The sequence below is a fragment of the Aquarana catesbeiana genome, linkage group LG12 (genome assembly GCF_042186555.1).
Source record: "Aquarana catesbeiana isolate 2022-GZ linkage group LG12, ASM4218655v1, whole genome shotgun sequence".
NCBI lineage: Eukaryota > Metazoa > Chordata > Amphibia > Anura > Ranidae > Aquarana > Aquarana catesbeiana.
In genome coordinates, this window is record NC_133335.1 from 153095616 (window position 1) to 153119581 (window position 23966).

Consider the following 23966-nt stretch of genomic DNA (forward strand, 5'->3'; position numbering starts at 1 on the left):
AGTGCCCAGTTGTCAAGTGGTTAAACCACTCAAGTGTTACTTTAGCAGTGTGTTTGGGGTCATTGTCCTGCTGGAAGGTGAACCTCCGTCCTAGCCTCAAATCACACACAGAGTGGTACAGGTTTTGCTCAAGAATATCCCTGTATTTAGTACCATTCATCTTTCCTTCAATTCTGACCAGTTTCCCAGTCCCGACTGCTGAAAAACATCCTCACAGCATGATGCTGCCACCGCCATGTTTCACTGTGGAGATGGTGTTCTTTGGGTGATGTGATGTGTTGGGTTTGCGCCAGACATAGCGTTTTCTTTGATGGTTAAAAAGTTAAATTTTAGTCTCATCAGAACAGAGCACCTTCCTCCATACATTTTGGGAGTCTCCCACATGCCTTTTCGCAAACTCAAAACGTGCCATTTTGTTTTTTGCTGAAAGTAATGGCTTTCTTCTGGATACTCTGCCATAAAACCCAACTCTCTGGAGCGTACGGGTTATTGTCATCCAATGTACAGATACTCCAGTCTCTGCTCTGGAACTCTGGAGCTCCTCCAGGGTTGCCTTAGGTCTCTGTGCTGCCTCTCTGATTAATGCCCTCCTTGCCCAGTCCGTGAGCTTTGGTTATGATAGATTTGATGGTGCTCCTAGGGATCATCAAAGATTTGGATATTTCTTTGTAACCTAACCCTAACTTGTACTTCTCAACAACATTGTCCCTTGTTTGGAGAGTTCCTTGGTCTTCATTGAAGTGTTTGGTTAGTGGTGCCTCTTGCTTAGGTGTTGTAGCCTCTGGGGGCTTTCAAAAGGGTGTGTATATGTAATGACAGATCATGTGACACTTGGATTGCACACAGGTGGACACCATTTCACTAATTATGTGACTTCTGAAGGTAATTGGTTGCCCAGAGCTTTTTATGGGCTTCGTAACAAAGGGGGTGAATACATACGCACATGCCCATTATCAGTTTTTTATTTCTGAAAAATAGTTTTATGTATATATTTTTCTAATTGTACTTCACCAACTTAGACTATTGTGTTCTGATCCATCACATATAATTCAGATTTAAAAAACATTGAACTAAAGGCTGTAATGTAACAAAATAGGTAAAAAACCAAGGGGGGTGAATACTTTTGCAAGGCACTGTAGATGATACAGGCTACGGATAGTTCTTATTTATGCTAAATGTCGGGAAACAATTATTTAAAGAGGGGAAGTATGTAGCAAGTAAACAAATAAATCTCCCAGCAATGCTATTACTATGCTGCAGCTAGAGGGAACTATAATGATTTGTAGTGTGACTTCAGGAGCCTGAAACCAACAAGTTCACATTAAACTTGGAAAGCAAGTGAGCAACAGTGTTTTGTGTTTCCTCTTTGATACAGATACTGCAGGCTGCATCCTTGTCATATCTTGCACTCAGATCACCGATAATCCTGTAACAGGTTCATGTGGTCCACCAAACACAGCGGACTGCACGGCCCGCGGCCCAGTGATCATCTGATCACTATGCAATCACATGATTATAATGTCAACAAAGCTGTTATGAAGGAATTCCTTCATAACAGCTGTGTTTGCTATGATGTGATTGACCAACAGCTATCACATAGTACCTGGGCCAATCACAGCACCATGTACCATGTGATCAGCTGTAGCCAATCACAAATCACTAGTAATCACAGTTGCCATGAACGTAACCCATTCATGACAGTTGAAAAGTTTGCTGTTACAAGGATCTTCCTTGTAACAGCAAACAAAGTGTAAAAAAAAATCCCTGATTACTCCCCAGAGTAGTACAGTGTTACTGAACTGCTCTGATGAAACTATGTAAAAACTAATATAGTAAAAAATGAAAAACAAAATGCTAAAAATGAAAAAAGTTCAAAAAATGTTATATATTTTTTTTAACATACTGTCACCAGACATTGTCCCTGATCACCACCACAGCAGTCATATGATGACACTGTACTGGTGACAGTATGTAAAAAAAACAAATAATTCAATTTCTTAATTTTCAAAAAAATTGTGACAAAAATGACAACTTTAAAAAACTCATCATGCCTCTAACTAAATGCATCAGACTACTTTCCAAAAAGGGGTTATTGGGGGGAGTTTGTACTGTCCTGGCATTTCAGGGCCTCAAGAAATTAGAAAGGCCGTCAGTACTTTAGAATTGATCAATTTTCAAATATATATATATATATATATATATATATATATATATATATATATATATATATATACCACGGCTCAAAATTTCAAGCCCTTAGCTACTAGCCAGGACTCAAGGGTTACTCGCCACCAGTTGCCCCACCCAACCCCTACCCTGCCTCACCACTAACCCCGCTCCTAAACACGCCCTCATAAATTACAACTTTATCAGTACCTATCAGTGCAGCCTTACCTGTGCCCAAAAATGCAGCCTGCCTGTATCCATCAATGCCGCTTCACCTGTGCCCAAAAATGCAGCCTACCTGTGTCCATCAATGCCGCTTCACCTGTGCCCAACTATGCAGCCTACATGTGTCCATCAATGCAGCCTACCTGTGCCCAACATTGCAGCCTCACCTGTGCCCATCAATGCAGCCTACCTGTGTCCACCAATGCTGCTTCACCTGTGTCCACCAATGCAGCCTCATCTGTGTCCATCAATGCAGCCCCACCTGTGCCCAACAATGCAGCCCCACCTGTGCCCAACAATGCAGCCTACCTGTGCCCAACAATGCAGCCTACCTGTGCCCAACAATGCAGCCTAACTGTGTCCAACAATGCAGCCTACCTGTGTCCATCAGTGCAGCCTACCTGTGTTCATCAGTGCAGCCTACCTGTGTTCATCAATCAATGCAGCCTACCTGTGCCCATCAATGCAGCCTACCTGTGTCCACCAATGCAGCCTACCTGTGCCCATCAATGCTGCCTCACCTGTGCCCAACAATGCAGCCTACTTGTGTCCATCAATGCAGCCTACCTGTGCCCAACAATGCAGCCTACCTGTGTCCATCAATACAGCCTACCTGTGTCCATCAGTGCAGCCTACCTGTGTCCATCAATCAATGCAGCCTACCTGTGCCCAACAATGCAGTCTACCTGTGCCCAACAATGCAGCCTACCTGTGTCCATCAATGCTGCTTCACCTGTGTCCATCAATCAATGCAGCCTACCTGTGCAGGGGAAGAGAGGATAGGAAGAGGATTTACGGCCGGATCGTCAGAGCGCCGAAGAACATCACTGTAACAGCTTTCAGTTCAATTGCCGGGTGTTCCCCTCGCGCTCGCCGTCACATACAGCCCCACCTCCCGGGACTTTAATATATGTAACACATCCCGGAATCTGTCTATCAAAGTACTGGGGCCAGGAGGCGGGGCTGTATGTGACAGCAAGTGCGGGGAACACACAGCAATTGAAATGAAAGCTGCTACAGCGATGTTCTGTGCTCTGATGATCCGGACGGCTCTCTTTTCTCTCTTCCTCTGGGCAATCACTGGGAGAAGAGCTCCCATTCAACCCTGCCTTCTGGCAGTGCTCGCCCCCTTGCTCCCAGGCAGCCCACGCTCGCCAGCCCTCAGTGAAAAATTTGAGGGCTGTATATACCATAGTTTATAGATGATATAGCTTTCACACAAACCAATTAATATACACTTATTGGGATTTTTTTTACCAAAGACATATAGCAGAATACATTTTGACCTACATTTATGACAAAATTTGATTTTATTAGATATGTTTTATGACAGAAAGTAGAAAATATAATTTTCTTTAAATTTTTGGTCTTTTTTCGTTTATATCACAAAAATAAAAGACCCAGTGCTGATCAAATACCCCCAAAAGAAAGCTCTATTTGTGTGAAAAAAAATTATATAAATGTAATTTGCATACAGTGTTGACCAGGCAATTGCCAGTTAAAGTAGCGCAGTGCTGAATAGCAAAACATGACCTGGTAAGATCTTTCAGAGCTGAAGTGGTTATAATACTTACACCTCTATCTCGTGAACATGAACTTAAATCCGAAAAATCACTGCTGACTTCCTTCCTCTGGAATTCTAAAGTGCTTGCTAGCCTTACCCGTCAGATAACATTGCCCTGCGCGTCAAGGAACTTATTCCACTTTGGACACTTGGTAGACCCTGGGTCCTGCAAATCGCTGCCATTTCCTGAACTTCAGGATAAATATGATCTACCTCGCCAGGTGTTTTATGGATATCTGCAGATTCGGCATTGTGCCCAAACCATAGCCCCGAATCTGCAATTCTCCGCGCCTTCCCCTTTTGAACGCATTATATTGGAGGGCTCCACACGCAGGGGGCTGATCTCCCATATTTATCGGATACTTAATGCCTACTCCCTACCAGACCAGGGTAAACATGCCTACAGTATATGCTCCATTGGGAGAGGGTACTGGGTGAAGAAATTCCCGTGGAGACGTGGCGGGCAATCTGGACTCAGGCGGCCAAGAGTTCTCTATGTACTCTCTATAAGGAAAACGTTTACAAAATTCTCTACTGGTACCGTACTCCGGATGTGCTCCATGTTATTTACCCCTCTAGTTCTGACCGCTGCTGTAGTTGCCAGGGGGATAGAGGCACCCTTCTCCACATCTATTGGACCTGCCCTCTAATAGTGCCATTCTGGCATTCAACGCAACAATTATTGACTCGCCTCTTTGAGGTTCCGGTACCCATGACACCAAAATTCTTTCTGTTGGGCCTCTGCCCATTGAAAGTAGTCAAACCCTATAAGAAGCTACTTAGACACGTCCTTACAGCTGCACGCTGCCTTGTCGTCCTCAGCTGGAAGAGGAGCTCTCCACCTTCCCCGAATGCCTTGTATGCTAGGGTCAAGGATATGGAGCTTATGGAGAAAATAACCGCTAGGATACGGGACAGACTAGAGGACCATGATAAGGTCTGGGAGCTGTGGCATCTCCGGGAGCACCTGCCTTGAGTCAGTGACGGAGCTTATGTGATGACCCTCTACCTTTCATTTTTCTCATCTTCCTTACTTTCTTCTTCTATCTCCTTGTTTATCTCGCAATATCATTACTGACGTTGCAATGTATAATGTGAACTTTGAGAAAGGCTCTTCCTTTTTCATCGCTATTTCGAGCTTTCACACATTGCTTTATTTTTTTTGTACTGTTTCTCTTCTGAGATAACCAATAAAACCGTTATTTGGAAGAAATAAAATACTTACACCTCACAAAATATAAATAATATTCAAATACATTAATGTTTTTTACCATTGAATAGCTGACAGAGAAAAACATCAATGGGGTCGTCCGATTCCCTGATGAACTTCTCTTCAGTGTAGAACATATCCAGAAATTCATAGGCATCCTGCATTCTGACAGTGTCATGAATAAAGAGGGCATCATTGTATTTACGAAGGTGCACAGCACATGTCCTCTTCTTTCTGTCCGCCTTCACTGCTCCTGAAATACAAGACCACCAAAAGCCTCATAAACACCAAGGCTTTTCACAAACCAGGGCCAACATTTTTCCTATAGTTAGCCAAAAGTTGCTATTAAGTGAAAGATCAGTTACAGCACGTAATTACCCAATAATTATTACCCAATAGGGATATTGTGTAATGTAATTCACATACTGTATATTATAAATAGTACATACACAGTTATTTTATGGATTATTTCTGATTAAAGAATGCCACCTCTCCTTTATAGGGAAATCATTTCTTTTATTCTCACCTTTCCTTCTACACCTGTGATCAGAGATGTAACTCATGTAATGGGTCATCGGCCCCTCAGTTAGGGATGGTCCGAACGGACCCCTTTTCGGTTCACACCAGAACTTTTGAACACCAAGAAAGTTCGGACCTGAATTACAAACCCCATTAAAGTCAATGGGACCCAAACATCAAAAATCAAAAGTGCAGATTTTGAAGGCTTATATGCAAGTAATTGGGCATACAATGGTTATAGGGGTCCGGGTCCTGCTCTGGGGGAAATGTATCAATAAAAAAAAGTTTGTGAAAAACATCATTTTTAAATGAGGAGTGATTTTTTTATTTTAAAAGTAACAGCATAGAAATGAAAAATTACTTCCAATATAGTGCCTGGGGGGTCCCCTTAGTCTACCTGTAAAGTGGCAGATCTGTACCATGTCTAGAATCTGCTGCAGCAATAATTGCATTTATAAAGCCAAAAAAAAGACATTTTCCCTGCAAGCTGCCTTTATTTTGCTCAGCAACAGCTGGGGAGCCAGTGTGTATGATGAGGCTACAATGTAGTGCACTGGGAACAGGATTAGAGATTTTTTGGATACATTATGGTGTCACTGACTTTGAATAGAAGTAACGGGTGTGTAAAAATTGGTCTTTGGGTGTCGGTGGTGCCTTCCCACCGTAACCCTATAGAGGAACTCTTGATGAAAGCAAGAATTAGCCTTGCTGTAAAAAAATTGCAATGATATGCACCTGCCAAACAGGTGCTGAAAAATTGGTCTTTGGGTGTTTATTGTGCCCATGAAACCTATACCAAAAAATTCTTCCAGATGAAACGATTGAACACCCTCAAAGCTAAGCAGCCTCGAAGTCCTGCAGAGATTCCACATCCCAAAAAGACTTAATCAGTGACATCGGCATCAGGGGCTTCATAGCTGGTAATCCAGGACTGATTCATTTTTATAAAAGTCAAACGGTCCACGGAGTCTGTGGACAGACGCATTCTATGATCAGTAACGAAACGTCCTGCAGCACTGAATGTTCGTTCTGACAGCACACTGGATGCAGGGCAGCCCAACAACTCAATAGCATACTGGGAAAGTTCAGGCCAGTGGTCTATTCTCATGACCCAGTAAGTCAGTGGATCGTCAGCTGGAAAGCACTCCAACTCTGTTTTGGCCCCGAGGTAATCGTCCACCATGTGATGCAGACGCTGCCGATGGGACGTGGAAGCTGACAGCCCTGGGCAGGGAGAACTAAAAAAAAATTACAAAATGCCTCACTTCAACAGAAGATTCAAAACTAAGTTTTCCACGACACTGTAAACTACTGGAGTCAGGAAAAACGTTCCTCCTCCCAGCCACGTACTACTCCCAAGGGTCCTGGGGTTGGAAAACCATTGCTTACAGATTGACGCATATCTTCCTCTTCTTCAAAGCTTATGAAAGTGCCAGAATCCTCATCCTCCTCCCCTCTGTCCTCCTGTGTGTTCTTTCACATAGGAATGATGGTGTCTGGATAAAGTGGGCCTTGAGAGGAAAGGAAGTCCTCCTCTTCTTTCTGCTGCACTGCCTCCAGTGCCCTGTCCATAATGCCACGCAGAGTCTGCTCCAGCAGGAACACAACAAGGATTGTGTCACTGATACATGCATTGTCACTGCTCACCATCCTTGTGGCCTCCTCAAATGGTGACAATACAGTGCATGCATCCTTAATGATCAGCCATTGGCGTGGGGGGAAAAAAAGCCGAGGCGTCATGACATACTGTCACAGGTTCTCGTTGACGGCCCTCTTCTGCATGTATAGCCACTGCAGCATTCCCAAAGCTGAGTTCCACCTGGTGGGCATGTCACAAATCAGGCTATTTACGGTCAGGTGGAATTCCCGCTGAATTTCAGCCAACCGAGCACTGGCTGTGCATGACCGCCGGAAATGGCTACAGACTCTTCTGGCCTGCTTTAGTACATCTTGAAACCTTGGGTATGTACTTAGGAAATGCTGCACCACCAAATTGAGGACATGTGCCAGGCATGGCACATGTGTTAACTTTCCCTGTCTAAGGGCGGAAAGGAGGTTTGAGCCATTATCGGACACCACCATTCCTGGCTCCAGCTGGCGTGGTGTGAACCACCTCTGGGCCTGTCCCTGCAGAGCTGCAAGAATCTCTGCTTAGGTGTGGTTCCTGTCCCCTAAACACACCAGCTGAAGCACTGCATGGCACCCTTTAGCTTGACTCTGGGAATAGCCCTTTGAACGCTTAGAGGGTACCTGATGTTCATAGGACAATTCTGCAGAGGAGGGCATGGAGGTGGCGGAGGAGGAGGTGGTAGAGTTCACAGGTCTGGCATCATCACCACCAGCTGTATGGAGTCGTGGGGGCACAACAAGCTGCAGCACCGAGCCCTGTTCTGCATCCTTTCGAGTTACAAGTAGCATTACCCAGTGTGCTGTGAACAAAATATATCGTCCCTGCCCATGCTTGCTGGACGACATGTCAGCAGTAAGGTGGATTTTACGGCTGACTGCCTTGCCCAACGATGCCAGAACATTCCCTTCCACATGATGGTAGAGAGATGGAATGGCCTTACGTGAAAAGTAGTAGCGACTGGGAACCTGCCATTGTGGTACAGCACATTGTGCAAATTCACGGAAGGGGACAGAATCCACCAGGCTGAAAGGCAGAAGTTGGAGAGCCAACAGCTTTTACAAGCTTGTATTCAGGCGCTGGGCATGTGGGTGGCAGGGACTGTATTTTTTTTTCTGCTGCAGCAGATGGGGCAGAGAAATTTGCCGGCTACAGTCTACAGCTGGTGGTGTGCTGCTGGCAGATGTGCTGCTAGGACCTGGGACACCCTGTGCTATACCATCATCCCTGTCAGTGGAGGCTGCTGAGAGGTAATGACTCTGTATCACAGGGGCAGACTGAAGTGGGTAAGGAGGAGGGACAGATTTGTGCCCCTTTTGTGTGGCTTTTAGGTGCTCTTGCCAACGGGCTGAGTAGTTGGACTTTAAATGCCTTGTTAGGCATGTGGTACCCAAATGGTTGGTGTTTTTGCCACATTTGATGTGCCTGAGACACAGTTTGCAGATAGCAACAGTGCTATCTGCTGCAGATGTGCTGAAAAAGGTCCAGACAGCTGAGCTTTGGGGAGTGGGCCGGGAGATAATCAGCTGCAGAATGTGATGGAATAGGGTGGCTGCTCTCTACTCTTTCTTGATGTTAGCCTCTTGGGGTTGTGCCGCCTCACCTTTAGTTTCCTCCTCTTCTCTATCTGGCACCCAGGTCACATCAGTGACCTCATCATCATCTCCATCTCCTCCATCTTCATCATTACCACTGGAGACAACTTGGCAATAAGCTGCGGCTTGGAGAACATCAATGCCAATTTGTCTACCAGTGTTCCTCCCTCTCTCTAGGCTCATGTTCCTGTCATCCTCAACCTCAGAACCAACATCTGAATCCAGTAATGGCTCTGCATCATCAAGGAGCAAGTGGCTGATGCAGTGGTCAAATAACAGCTATAATAATAGCTGACTCCTCAATGGCTGATGTTGGGGCTATGGCAGGAATAGATGTGGACAAGGAGGCAGGTTTATCCACTCTGGCAACTGCAGGGGACTGCACATTGTCTCTGCTTGCGTGACAGAGGATGAGGAAGGTTTTGTAAGCCAGTCCACCACCTCCTCTGCATGCTGTGGCTGGATAGCATGGGCAAACTCACTAAACAGAGGAAATGATGCCCTGCCTGAGGGCTGACCACCACGTCCACCTTTGCCTGTGGACACATTTGTTGCTGGTTTCCTTACAGTGCCAAGGGAAGATCTGCCTTTCCTTGTCCTCCCAGACATTATTGGGAGGGGGCAGTGCTTATAAGCAAATGTAAAGAAGAAGTTGAAATTTGTACGTGGATGCACTTTAATCAATGTAAAGAGGTGTTTGGTGCACTTTAATTTGAGTACTCACACTACACAGACACACTCCTCGGATACACTATACTGCAATATAATGTGCCAAACGTACAGTGACGCACAGAACTAAATGACGTTAAACTGGCAGTAATGCACAAAACTATATAATAAAAATAAAATACTGCGCTGTCTGTAAAACAAAAGTGATTAAAACTCATAAATAAATAAATATATAAATCAAAAACTCCACTGCAACTTCATGTGAGACACACACAATACCATACAAAATTAAAAATTTAAGTTGCGCTGAATGATGGTTAGTAATCTGAAATACCTCAGATTTGTGACACATAAACAAATTTGTAAGTTAATGCATAACCTATGCAAAAAATAGTAAATACTCCTAAATTATATAAGATGATGCAATTGGTGAAAGAGTCACTAGTTAATCCTTGACGGATAAAGAACCAAAAAAGTCCATGTGTTGAAAGTGGTACATCAACGTGTTCCTCCCCGGTGGCACACGAACACAACACCACAGAAAAAGTGAAAAGAAAAATAGGATAGTGCCTCCACCTCTGCACGCACTGACACTTAACAGCTGTAAATGATCTCCTGTTACGGGAGATCGGATGCGCTTGTGGCTTATTACCCCGTCTCGGGTCTCTGTGCTGTGCACCAATACTCCTACATATGAAAAAGGATTCCCCTAAGCGGACTTTAACGGCACTTTTTAAAAAGTTATAGGTAGTGAGAAGGTATGACAGCGTATTAAAAGTAACACATTTTTATTTAAAGACAAAATATATTAAAACATTGTATACATAGAATTCAACAAAACATTTACATAATAGACAGATTCATTGTTGTCACCATATGGTGGGTTTTTACAGAAGCTCTTTTCACACCCAACACGTTTCGGGATATACAGTATTTTAGTCCTTCTTCAGGGATGTAGAAGAAAAGAGAGATTCATCTAGAGAAGTTAAAGTGTAAAATGATGATTGGATTACCATAACATGTAGATATATACAATAATCCACTTGAAGTTAGATAATTAACAGATCACTTACATAGTATGTTTCGGTTGCTTTAAAAACTTGAAGTTAGGATAGCATTGGACATTAGTGCTGGTGAGGTTGCTGTCCCTTTAACGCCATAATTATCACAGGGTAGTGTCACTTAATGGTAACCTTATTCAAGAGGTATTTTTTCTCTCTTACCCCCGCCTTCCACAGATGCGTATCGGCCAGAGTGGTATACTGAGGCAAAAAAAAGGAATCCCTATGAGTAAAGGAGTTGAAATGAGTCTGGGGAAATAGGGGGTCTTTAATTGATGTAAGAAGGGTTGGAGATAAAGCTAGAAATTATAAATGTATAATATGGAGCAAGGATTATAGTACGGAATAGTATGTAAGTGCCGAGATTGGGACAAGTATAATATAAGTTGCCTGTCAGTCAGATTGATAGTTAGAAGTAAAACAGTATATAAAAAGTTGTATGATATTATGTTACCAAAAATAATTGAGAATGAAGAGTGGCAATATATTTTAGATAATAACAAATACAATAGTTTGTACTAACCAAATGATTCTATAATTATTATTGCTGTGTGAACACTTCACTCTGTTTCTGCAAGCATAAAAATAGCCAGTTTAAATAAATATTATATGTCTTGTTAGACTAATAGCTATAACAGTCAATTTCTGTGTAATATTTAAGCATCAAATATACTTGGGTTGTGATTATAAGTGTCAATAGTAGCAGTGTGAACAGACCAGGCTGTTTCTGCAGGCATAAAAGTGACCAGTATAAATAGGTGTTATATATCTTGTTAGGTCGGCAGGGGTGGCAGTCAATTAATCAATTATAATTAAATTTTAGTTCTAAATGTCAATAATATTTGAAGTCTAGAAAGGGGGACTGATAAGTAATTATATGATGGATTAGTATATTAGAGAATAGCCAGTATAAAGAAGTATAAGAAGTACCTTTTTTAAAACGGATTTGTAGTAGACCAGTCACGCATCCCAGCATCCAGCATATGCAACGCTCGAGCTGGGAATGAGTGAGTCTGGTATTTGTATAGAGTGAACTCCCATCAGCTGGCGCAACTAATTGCGCTCAGCTGAATGTTAGAGTTCGTTGCTAGGAAGACCTGGACGCTGCCCCCTGAGCCGAGGGTGCGTGGCGCCACCCCTACCGCACACGTGCCAGCGTAGCCACGTTGGTGCGGCGTCGCGCACACACCCGGCCCACCGACACGATATACCACACCGGCGGACTACGCATGCGGACTACTTTTATGCCTGCAGAAACAGCCTGGTCTGTTCACACTGCTACTATTGACACTTATAATCACAACCCAAGTATATTTGATGCTTAAATATTACACAGAAATTGACTGTTATAGCTATTAGTCTAACAAGACATATAATATTTATTTATACTGACTATTTTTATGCTTGCAGAAACAGAGTGGAGTGTTCACACAGCAATAATAATTATAGAATCATTTGGTTAGTACAAACTATTGTATTTGTTATTATCTAAAATATATTGCCACTCTTCATTCTCAATTATTTTTGGCAACATAATATCATACAACTTTTTATATACTGTTTTACTTCTAACTATCAATCTGACTGACAGGCAACTTATATTATACTTGTCCCAATCTCGGCACTTACATACTATTCCTTACTATACTCCTTGCTCCATATTATCCATTTATAATTTCTAGTTTTATCTCCAACCCTTCTTACATCAATTAAAGACCCCCTATTTCCCCAGACTCATTTCAACTCCTTCTTTATTCATAGGGATTCCTTTTTTTGCCTCAGTATACCACTCTGGCCGATACGCATCTGTGGAAGGCGGGGGTAAGAGAGAAAAAATACCTCTTGAATAAGGTTACCGTTAAGTGACACTACCCTGTGATAATTATGGCATTAAAGGGACAGCAACCTCACCAGCACTAATGTCCAATGCTATCCTAACTTCAAGTTTTTAAATCAAAAGAAACATACTATGTAAGTGATCTGTTAATTATCTGACTTCAAGTGGATTATTGTATATATCTACATGTTATGGTAATTCAATCATCATTTTACACTTTAACTACTCTAGATGAATCTCTCTTTTCTTCTACACCCCTGAAGAAGGACTAAAATACTGTATATCCCGAAACGCATAGGGTGTGAAAAGAGCTTCTGTAAAAACCCACCATATGGTGACAACAATGAATCTGTCTATTATGTAAATGTTTAGTTGAATTCTATGTATACAATGTTTTAATACATTTTGTCTTTAAATAAAAATTTGTTACTTTTAATACGTTGTCATACCTTCTCACTACCTATAACTTTTTAAAAAGTGCCGTTAAAGTCCGCTTAGGGGAATCCTTTTTCATATGTATCTGTGTATTGGATGTGGAACTGCTCTTTTAAACCTAGGGGGGCTGATCACCCCTTATTTTGCACCAATACTCCCAGCGTCCTCACCAATGGATAGCGTCATACACAAATGTATTTAATAGGTCCCCACCTTAGCTCCATAGCACCTTCATCTGCAAAACTATATGGCGTTAAACTGGCAGTAACGCACACAGAACTATATGGCATTAAACTGGCAGTAATGCACACAAAACAATATACGTTAAACTAGCAGTAACACACACAGAAGTAAATGGCTTTAAACTGGCAGCAAAGCACACAAAACGATATTGCGTTAAACTGGTAGCAATGCACACAAAACGATATGGTGTTAAACTGGCAGTAACACAGACTAAACTTTATGGCGTTAAACTGGCAGTAACGCACACAGAGCAATATGGCGTTAAACTGGCAGTAACGCACACAAAACTATATGGCGTTAAACTTGCAGTAATGCACACAGAAGTAAATGGTGCAAAACTGGCAGTATTGCACACGAAACGATATGGCGTTAAACTGGCAGTAACGCACACAGAACTATATGGCGTTAAACTGGCAGTAACGCACACAGAAGTATATGGCGTTAAACTGTTAGTAACACACAAAACAATATGGCATTAAACTGGCAGTAACGCACGCAAAACGATAGGGTGTTAAACTGGCAGTAACTCACTAATGTCCCGTACACACTGTCGGAAAATGTGTGATAGGACCATGTTGTCGGAAATTCCGACCGTGTGTAGGCTCCATCACACATTTTCCATCGGATTTTCCGACACACAGTTTGAGAGCAGGCTATAAAATTTTCCGACAACAAAATCCGTTGTCGGAATTTCCGATCGTGTGTATGCAAATCCGACGCACAAAGTGCCACGCATGCTCAGAATAAATAAAGAGATGAAAGCTATTGTCTACTGCCCTGTTTATAGTCCCAACGTATGTGTTTTACGTCACCACATTCAGAGCGATCGGATTTTCCGACAACTTTGCGTGACTGTGTGTATGCAAGACAAGTTTGAGCCAACATCCGTCTGAAAAAATCCTAGGATTTTGTTGTCGGAATGTCCGATCAATGTCCGACCGTGTGTACGGGGCATTAGAAGTAAATGGCGTTATACTGGCAGTAACGCAATTAAATAGACAGTGTTCAACTGTCACTACACTGACGCTTTCTGAACTGTCCCTACTCTTTTTTTTTTTTTTTTTGGAAAAATTTTTACTTTATTGAGAGAATATAAATATTTTCCAATCCTAGAGAAGAAGTTACATGATTTGGTCAACATACGTTTCCCAAAGTGATATACAAAAACAACAGAATTAACAAAAGGGAAAGGGAAAAAAACATGAAGAGGCAAGAAAACAAACCATATCCTTTCTTTTATCACCCCTTCCCTCCTCCCTCCCCTTGCCCAAATATCCTTACATACAACTTTCACTCTCAGGCTGGGTTCACACTGGTCCGACAAACGCTCCGACATTGGGAGCTCATGTCGCATGACGTGTGAAATTTAATGTTTCCCTATGGGAGCCGTCCTAACTGGTCCGACACAAGTCGTTCCGACTTTAGAAATGCTCTCTGTACTACTTTGGTCCGACTTTGATCCTACTTCAGCCTATTGACTATCATTGAAGTCGGATCAAAGTCGGATTGCCGTCTTGCATGATCCGACTTCGGCACGCGACTTGTGCTCAGATGTTCTTGAGGGGGGACTCCGTGCCAAATTTTAAATAAAAAACCGGCATGGGTTCCCCCTCCAAGAGCATACCAGGCCCTTGGGTCCGGTATGGACCTTGAGGGGAACCCCCTACGCCGAAAAAACGGCGTGGGGGGTCGCCCCCAATCCATACCAGACCCTTATCCGAGCACGCAGCCCGGCCGGACAGGAATGGGGGTGGGGACGAGCGAGCGCCCCCCCCCTCCTGAACCGTACCAGGCCGCATGCCCTCAACATGGGGGGTGGTGCCTTGGGGGAGGGGGCGCGCTGCGGCCCCCCCACCCCAAAGCACCTTGTCCCCATGTTGATGAGGACAAGGGCCTCTTCCCGACAACCCTGGCCGTTGGTTGTCGGGGTCTGCGGGCGGGGGCTTATCGGAATCCGGGAGCCCCCTTTAATAAGGGGGCCCCCAGATCCCGGCCCCCCACCCTATGTGAATGAGTATGGGGTACATCGTACCCCTACCCATTCACCTAGGGAAAAAGTGTCAATTAAAAAAAAACACTACACAGATTTTTAAAGTAATTTATTAGACAGCTCCGGGGGTCTTCTTCCGACTTCGGGGGTCTCTCCGGTTCTTCTCCGCGCTCTCCGGGTCTTCTGCCGGGCTCCTCTGCTATTTTCTGCTCTTTTGCCGCTCTTTTGCTATAGCGAAGGAGCCCGGTCTTCAATCTTCTGCCTTCTGCTCTCTTCTCCTGATGTTGACACGACGCTCTCTGGGGCTGGAATGCACTCTGAGCGCTCCGCTCTGACTTATATAGGTGGTGACCACGCCCCCTTATGCCGTCACAGTCCCTGGGCATGCTGGGACTGTGACGTTTTAGGGGGCGTGGTCATCACCCAATGACCACGCCCCCTTATGCCGTCATAGTCCCAGCATGCCCAGGGACTGTGACGGCATAAGGGGGCGTGGTCACCACCTATATAAGTCAGAGCGGAGCGCTCAGAGTGCATTCCAGCCCCAGAGAGCGTCGTGTCAACATCAGGAGAAGAGAGCAGAAGGCAGAAGGCAGAAGATTGAAGACCGGGCTCCTTCGCTATAGCAAAAGAGCGGCAAAAGAGCAGAAGAGAGCGGAGGAGCCCGGCAGAAGGTCCGAAGAGCGCGGAGAAGAACCGGAGAGACCCCCGAAGAGAAGAAGGCAGCAGACCAGGCTCCTCCGCTATAGCAAAAGAGCAGAAAATAGCGGAGGAGCCCGGCAGAAGACCCGGAGAGCGCGGAGAAGAACCGGAGAGACCCCCGAAGTCGGAAGAAGACCCCCGGAGCTGTCTAATAAATTACTTTAAAAATCTGTGTAGTGTTTTTTTTTAATTGACACTTTTTCCCTAGGTGAATGGGTAGGGGTACGATGTACCCCATACTCATTCACATAGGGTGGGGGGCCGGGATCTGGGGGCCCCCTTATTAAAGGGGGCTCCCGGATTCCGATAAGCCCCCGCCCGCAGACCCCGACAACCAACGGCCAGGGTTGTCGGGAAGAGGCCCTTGTCCTCATCAACATGGGGACAAGGTGCTTTGGGGTGGGGGGGCCGCAGCGGCCTGGTACGGTTCAGGAGGGGGGGGCGCTCGCTCGTCCCCACCCCCATTCCTGTCCGGCCGGGCTGCGTGCTCGGATAAGGGTCTGGTATGGATTGGGGGCGACCCCCCATGCCGTTTTTTTGGCGTAGGGGGTTCCCCTCAAGGTCCATACCAGACCCAAGGGCCTGGTATGCTCTTGGAGGGGGAACCCATGCCGGTTTTTTATTTAAAATTTGGCACGGAGTTCCCCCTAATACCAAACAATGCCGGGCATTGGCGGGGATCCAAGTCGGATCCCCGTTCATTGAAAGTCGGACACATGCCGGCTTTATGTCGCAGGGCAAAGTCGGATCCAAAGTAGGACGGCTGTCGTGTCGCACCAGTGTGAACCCAGTCTCAACCAAACTTCCTCTCTTTACTCGAACCATCGCTTCCATATTTTAACAAATTCCTTATAATTCCCCCTCTTCTTATATATATATTTCTCTTTCTCAATCGTGTCCTTTACCACCTGCACCCATTCTATTACTGTCGGAGGGTTTTTATCCTGCCACTTATGTGCAATCAACTTCTTTCCCTGAAACAGGCATCTAGGTACTGCAATCTGTGTGGCTCCCAATATTCCTTCCTCTTCTATTAAACCCAAAAGACACATTTTAGCCTCTGTATTCAATGATGTTCCAAACACGACGTTCATTTTTCCCATTATTTCAATCCAATACCTACATAGTTTAGGACATCGCCAAATCATATGTATTAAATCACCTCTTCCATTCCCACATCTTTGGCATTCTGCATTCGGTCTTCTCCCAAACATGAACAATTTTGCTGGTGTGTAATAGGACCTATGTATCAGGTATAAGTGGGATACAATCTGTGAGGGTGAGAGTCAAACCCTAGGACCTAAAGCCAGGACCCATTTCCATTGTTCCTCTGTTATTGACCCCACGTCCTTCTCCCACTTAACCCTATTACCATGTTCCACCTCTCCTTCCTGCCCTGCCCTCGCTATACACTCATACATTTCGGATATTAATCCTTTAGATGTTTGAACATTGACCAATTTCCTGAGAGAAGTCATTTCACTCAGCTCTGGTACTTTCCCTTTAAATTGCATGTCTAGGGCATGCCTAACTTATAGGTATCTGTAAAACAACCGTTTTGAAATTTCGTATTCTTCACTTATTTCCTGAAATAATTTCATTCCACCAGCTCTATACATTTGTGCTAAGTAGTGGATGCCCTTCCGATCCAATTCCTCTATTTTCCCCATTACCTTAAGTTCCCTTAAATTTTTATTGTCCCATATAGGAGAGAATTTGGAAAAATCGCCATAACCCAACATGGTCCTGACAGTTTCCCAAACTCTCACCATTATTCGGGTTGTTGGAAATCTAGTTCCAAAGGAATCCGCTTCCACCGTCCCCACTACTGTATTATGGCCGGTATCATTCAGTAGTAATTTATTTCCTACCTCCCTTTCTACGGATAAGTTACTTCATCTCATATACTGTAGTTGCGCCGCCAAAAAGTAATAACTCGGATTCGGCAGTGCCAAGCCTCCCACCTCTCTCGGCCACTGTAATGCCTGCAAGCGGATCCTTGCAGCACCGTTTTTCCAGATCAACTCTCTAAATACTCTATCTAATTTTTTAAACCAATGTTTTGGGATCCATATTGGTGAGTTCTGTATTATATATAATATTTGCGGCATCCATACCATCTTAATTTGGTTGATCCGACCAGCCACCGAGAGAGGTAGGCAACTCCACACCTTACTCTTCTGCCTGAGCTTTACCATAAGTGGAACTACATTTCCTGCTATAAATTGTTCTGGTTCCTTGGTCATATTAATACCCAAATATCTCATCTGATTAACTACTCTTATTTGGGTTACCTGTTGCGGGAGTGAATCAGTAATGGGGTCTATAGGCAAAAGTACAGATTTTTCCCAACTAATTGCCAACCCAGAGAAATATCCAAAGTCTTGTACCAGTTTCATGGCAGCCTCCAAAGAGGATTGTGTGTCCCCAAGGAACAGCAAAACGTTGTCTGCATACATAGTGACCTTTTCCTCTCCTATTCTTCTTTTGAAACCCTGAACCTCCTGGGATGCTCATAAAGCGATGGCCAAAGGCTCCATTGCGAGGGCAAAGAGCAAAGGGGACAAAGAGCACCCCTGTCTCGTTCCCCTTTCTAATTGGAACCGCTCAGAACACTCTCCATTTATTCTTACCTTAGCCTTGGGGCTCTCATATAATAATCTTATCCAATGGACAAATTGGGGTCCAAACTGAAATTCCGCCAGAACCTTCCACAAATAGTGCCATTCTAAGCTATCAAAAGCTTTGATTGCATCTAATGATAGAATAGCCCTATTCCCTCCATTTTCTACTGGGATCTGCATATTTAGATAAGATCGTCTTCCATTTAGGCGTGTGGATCTATCTGGTATAAAACCAGTTTGGTCCGGGTGTATTACTTTACCAATTATTTTATTCAATCTTGCTCCCAGTACTTTTGCGAGAATTTTAACATCCGAACATAGAAGTGATATTGGTCTATAAGAGGCTGTCTCTAGTTGATTCTTCCCTTCCTTCTAATACAATTATTGTTGCTTCTGTCATGGAGGATGGGAGTTTCCCTTCCCCTACCGCTCCATTAAACACCTGTAAAAGTTTGGGTAATAATATATCCCCATATTTTTTTATAAATTTCTATTGGCAAGCCGTCTGGCCCTGGAGCTTTCTGATTTGCCATATCAGCTGTTGCTTTACATAATTCCTCAAGTGTCAACGGAGCTTCCAATCCCTCCCTATCTTCCTTTGATAGTGGGGGTATTTTCAGTGGGGGTATAGTGGGAGTATTGCTTTACCTCAGGGTACCACCTCCTCCATATATCCACCAACCCTGTCTCTTCACAAAAACGGAACAATGGACCACCAAATGTTTCATTGGGGGGGGGGACCCTCTGCGGGAATCTAGATTTTTAATTCATGGTCATATTAAAATATCCTGCCACTATGACAGACACTCCTGGCTTGTCCACGATAAACCCCATCAATTCACATAAAATTTCCATACTAAATGGTGGAGGAATATATACATTAGCTAGCACACATTCTCTATCTTCAATCGCACAAAAAAGAAAAATATATCTTTCATTTTTGTCTATTTTACTTTGCCTGCAGGAGAAAACCACACTGCGATCTATTATCTATCTATATACTCACCCCCCTTGAATAGGAGGTGTGAGTCGAGTGATATTGTACCCTAAATTTCTTATGTTCTAAAACATTAGTTGTTTCTTTCTCCAGGTGTGTCTCCTGCAGGCAAAGTATTCCAGACCCATCCAAGCTGGCCACAGAAAAAATTGCTCGTCTCTTAGACAGATCTTTTACCCCCCGTACGTTCCAAGAACATATCTTAACATTCCTACTTTTCCTAAGCTGACCCGGGGTCTTCCCGCTCTCATCTCTAATCCCTGTCATTCTATTATCCTACTTTCCTTTCCCTCGTCAAAATAATTCCTCAAATTTATTTCATTTACTTTCATATTTAATATTTTCAAATACTCTTCCCCTTGTGTATTATCATTTCTTTTTAGTGTTTTTAGTGTATTATCCTCCTGTGCAAGCTTATAACCTTTCCCATATTTATTCTTGCGACTCATACACATCTCTCACTCCCACTTCTCTCTCCACCCTCATTCACACCCAATTCGTACCAAAGCATTTTCCTGCTTTCCCTTATAGCCTTAAGTTCACCCCATTCACTCCCTTCCCCACTGCCCCTATTGTTACCACCCCACTCCCTCACCCTCCGACCTCCCCTACTACCTCTTTTCTGCCCACCTTTGGGCCCGTATTGAGGGCTTCTAACATGACCGTGTTTCTTCCCCAAAGTGATAGATCTTACAACAAAAATTTCCTGTGAACTGTGATCTCGATTAGGTAGGGGGAGATCAGTCCCCAGTGTCTCAAATGTGTCCATTAGTACAAAATATAAAAAATTAACACACCTATGTCCCCCCCCCACAAAAAAGGAGGACCCATACATCCTCCTACTCTACCCTAATTCTCCCTTCCCCTTCCCTCCCTCACCCCCATTTTTGTGCATATATAAAATGAAAAAAAGAGGAGAGAAAAAAAAAAAAAGAAAAGAAAAAGGAAAGTCCAGGTATAGATGAGGGGAAAAATTCTTCCACATTCTGATTGTCCTCATGTCTCTTCACCCCTCTGTATCTTCCCTTCGTTCTTCTCTAACCATAGTGTCACTTCTGCAGGTGTATTAAAAAATCTGGTTTCCCCAAGGGCTGTCACTTTTAGATGCGCTGGATACATCAATGCATAATTGACTTTAAGCTGTTGCAGTCTACGCTTACACTCTATGAATTTAGCTCTTTGTTTTTGTAATTCAGAGAAAAAAATACGGGTATAATGAGATCCTTACTCCATTGTACTGTACATTCCTCATAATTCTTGCTTTTTGGAGAATGGTAATTTTATCTTTAGAATACAGAAGTTTAATAATCATAGGCCTGGTCTGGCTTCCTGAGGGCGATATCCTAGGGGGGATTCTATGTGCACGTTCAATAGAAAAAAATTTGAAAAAGAGTCTCTGCCAAACATTTCTTTAAGCCATGTCTCCAGAAAATTCTTTAGGATTGTTACTTTCACTTTTCTCGGGGAGACCTAGTACCCTTATATTTTTCCTGCGTGCTGTTTTCCATTTCATCTATTTTATGGATGCACATATTTAACTATCCTCGCATCAATTGGACCTCTTGTTTCATTGGGTTTATATCGTCTTCTATTTGACTAAGTCTCCCCTCAAGGACTGTTGTTCGTGTGGATACCTCCTGTATATCATGTCTTACTAATAATACATCTTTTCTAATATGTTTAAGTTGATCAGATAATTCATTCAAAGATAACTTACAGTTGTTGATTGCCATAAGGATCTCTTTCAGAGACAGTTCTTTCTCTGATGCCAGGGATAATGCAGACATACCTTCCTCTGCTCCTATGGCTGCTCCTTGCAGAGTCTCCAGGGCTGTGGATAACACAATTGCTGGGGCAACTGGTGCTGTTGTTACTGGTACCGTTGTTGTTACTTGTGCTGTTGCTGGTTTCCCCGTTTTTGTTACTGTCTTTACTGACACATCTGCCACTGAACCTTGGCTTTTTCTCCCTACTGAGTGGGGATGCTGTGATTCTCCTGCTTGCCCGCTCTTCTTGGGAGACCGGTTTGGCGTATGAGCATATCACTCCAACTTTGCAGCAGCAGTAGCAGCTTGGCTAGTCTTTTCCTTGGGTCCACGTGGGGCCTAAGCACTTGCTCCTGCCCCCGCTCCTTCCTGTGTGGCCGCCTCCTCCCCCCCGTCTCCTAGACATACTGGGAGGTGGATTCGTACGATCGCCTCGTGGAAGTCACGGACGGCCGCTCTATCCCGCGACAGCGTCACCTCGCTCTCACTGAGGTGCACGCTGTTTGCAAAACACCGCAGGAGAGCCACAGGGCAGCTCACCACCTACGTCCCAGATCCCAGGTTCCAATGCACCAGAGTGCCGCTTTCCTCTCTCCCTCCCGGCGTCCTCCTTCTCTCCTCCTCCTTACCCCTCAGTCATCTCAGGCATGGGAGCGAGCGTGAGGTCCGGGGCCGCAGCGACCTCTCACGTCAACATCCGGCCACGCCCCCACATGGTTTGACTTTACTCTGAACTGTCCCTACTCTAGCTATACACTAATGTAAAGATTACTGACACGGTCTCACTAGACTACAGTGAAACTACTGTCCCTACTCCAGCTGCACACTATGAAAAGCTGAATGATGGTCCTCCTCACTACACTCACACTATCCCTAGACTGACACTAAACTAATATTCTACACTGACAACTGAAGCAAAATAGCACAGTATAGCACACTAACTAACTAATAGCACTGAACGGAGCCCTGTTCTATCTCTCTCCACACCAAAATCACACTGAAAATGGCTGCCATTGAAAGAATACTTTTATACTGTGGGGCGGGAATGAGCCATGATTGGATAAAGTCATGATGGCAGTGTCCAATCATGACTCTAACAGTGCTCTGTGCCCTGATTGGCTGAAGCTTTCACTGCTGCAGCCAATCAGGGCTTGCAATGCACTGTTCAGCGCCGCAATACATTGTGGTCGGTTCGGAGGGGACCGGTTTGTTCGGCTGTTCGCCAAAGGACCGCACAACGAAAGTTCGGCCCAAACTTATGCTCGGGCCGAACCTTTCGTCCAGCCCCTACCCGCAGTGACCTCTCTTTGAAACCTGGTAGTGTTAATTAAGAAAATAGTGTAAAAAATGTAATAACATAATGCATGCCTAAATCAAGGACTTGTAGCAGGAGAACTGCCAGCATTGTCACAACACTTTTAAGAACTATTGCTATGGAGAGAAGTTGTCAGAGAAGAGCAGCAGTGCAGGGAATTAACCTTTAACGGATAACTCCACTTTTGTGGGAAGGAAAATATAGCAAATAAAAAAATAACGTGAACAATTGTTACACAATACATAATGTCATTTAATTATAGTAGTACTGTAATTGTCTGTACAATTCTTTGAAAAATGGCAACCTGGAGGCGTTCTGTACACTGCTGGTGTACATAATGCCCCCAGAAATGTCATTTCCTGCTTGTGTGATTGGTTTACTGATTTTTCCACAAGTCTGCACTAAGATAGAAGTCAAATTTTAGGTACCCCTTATAATAGGAATTCAGTTTTGGTGAGATTCTTGCCAAGGGTTAAATACCAAGAGATGCAGACACTGCAGCTTTCCTTATTAGAACATTGAAAGTGCACCAGGTGAATATAATGAATCAGATCATCCCATTCAGAATCAGTCTACAGTCTGTCAGTCTGGTGAAACAAACAGCTATATCTTCAGAACAACAAAAGTTGTTAGGATTAGCGATTTGAGTCGGTCAAGCTTTACTGTAATTTGCTGTCATTCTATCTCCTCCTTCATGTGTATAAGAAGGGAGAGCAGAGACAACCTCATCAGCATGTTGCTTCTTCATTGTCCAACTATAAAGGGAATGGATTACCAAGCTGTATTGCTTAAGTACACTGGAGAAAGATTAGGTAACCAATATGGCTATGTCAGGATTGTCTAGATCACAGAGTAGCTGAACAGATTTACAATCATTTGGCAAGTAAGACAGTTCACACATATGGAACTCAACAGTGTAGTTCACCTTTTGACAGAAGTTCTGATTTAACATTTACCTTGCCTCTCCATTTCAACCACTTTCTGTTCATATGCCTGAGTGCCAAAGTCAGTTGTAATAAAGTCATTTTCACCAAGATATTCATGTATGATTTTCATGAGTGACTTCAGCTTATCCCCAAAGGGATCCTAGACCAGAGGAAAATGTTTTATTATGAAACATTACTAAACTTGTAAGTACATAATAAAAATCAGTTAAAATTGTCAATTGCTAAAAAAAGACAGCAATACATTTTGCAGCATGCACACATCTTCTAGCAACAGACTACAACCAGCCACAGCCACATGATGCAACTTAGGTTCTCCCTCTTTAGATCAATAGTAAAAATTGAGTAACCAATTCTCATTGTGTCATCCATTTTTGTTCATTAATCTCATGCAAGAGGTGAAGAGAGAAATTGTACAATCAATGTTTAGGTTCTGTTCTTTCTGCCTTCTGCTCTCCTATGCTATGAGTGCAACTC

General features: G+C 43.7%; 1 protein-coding gene across 6 annotated transcripts in view; it reads right to left on the bottom strand.

Annotated features, from left to right (window-relative positions):
* The window catches only part of LOC141113175 (ATP-dependent RNA helicase DHX58-like), a 437515-nt gene that overhangs the window by 289458 nt on the left and 124091 nt on the right, over positions 1–23966 (bottom strand). For all 6 annotated transcript variants that reach the window (XM_073606104.1, XM_073606103.1, XM_073606102.1 and 3 more), the window contains 2 exons: positions 23502–23631; positions 5227–5418 (listed from right to left, as the gene is read on the bottom strand). In XM_073606104.1, coding sequence (XP_073462205.1) covers positions 5227–5418; positions 23502–23631 — 322 coding nt within the window. The remainder of the gene's footprint in view (positions 1–5226; positions 5419–23501; positions 23632–23966) is intronic.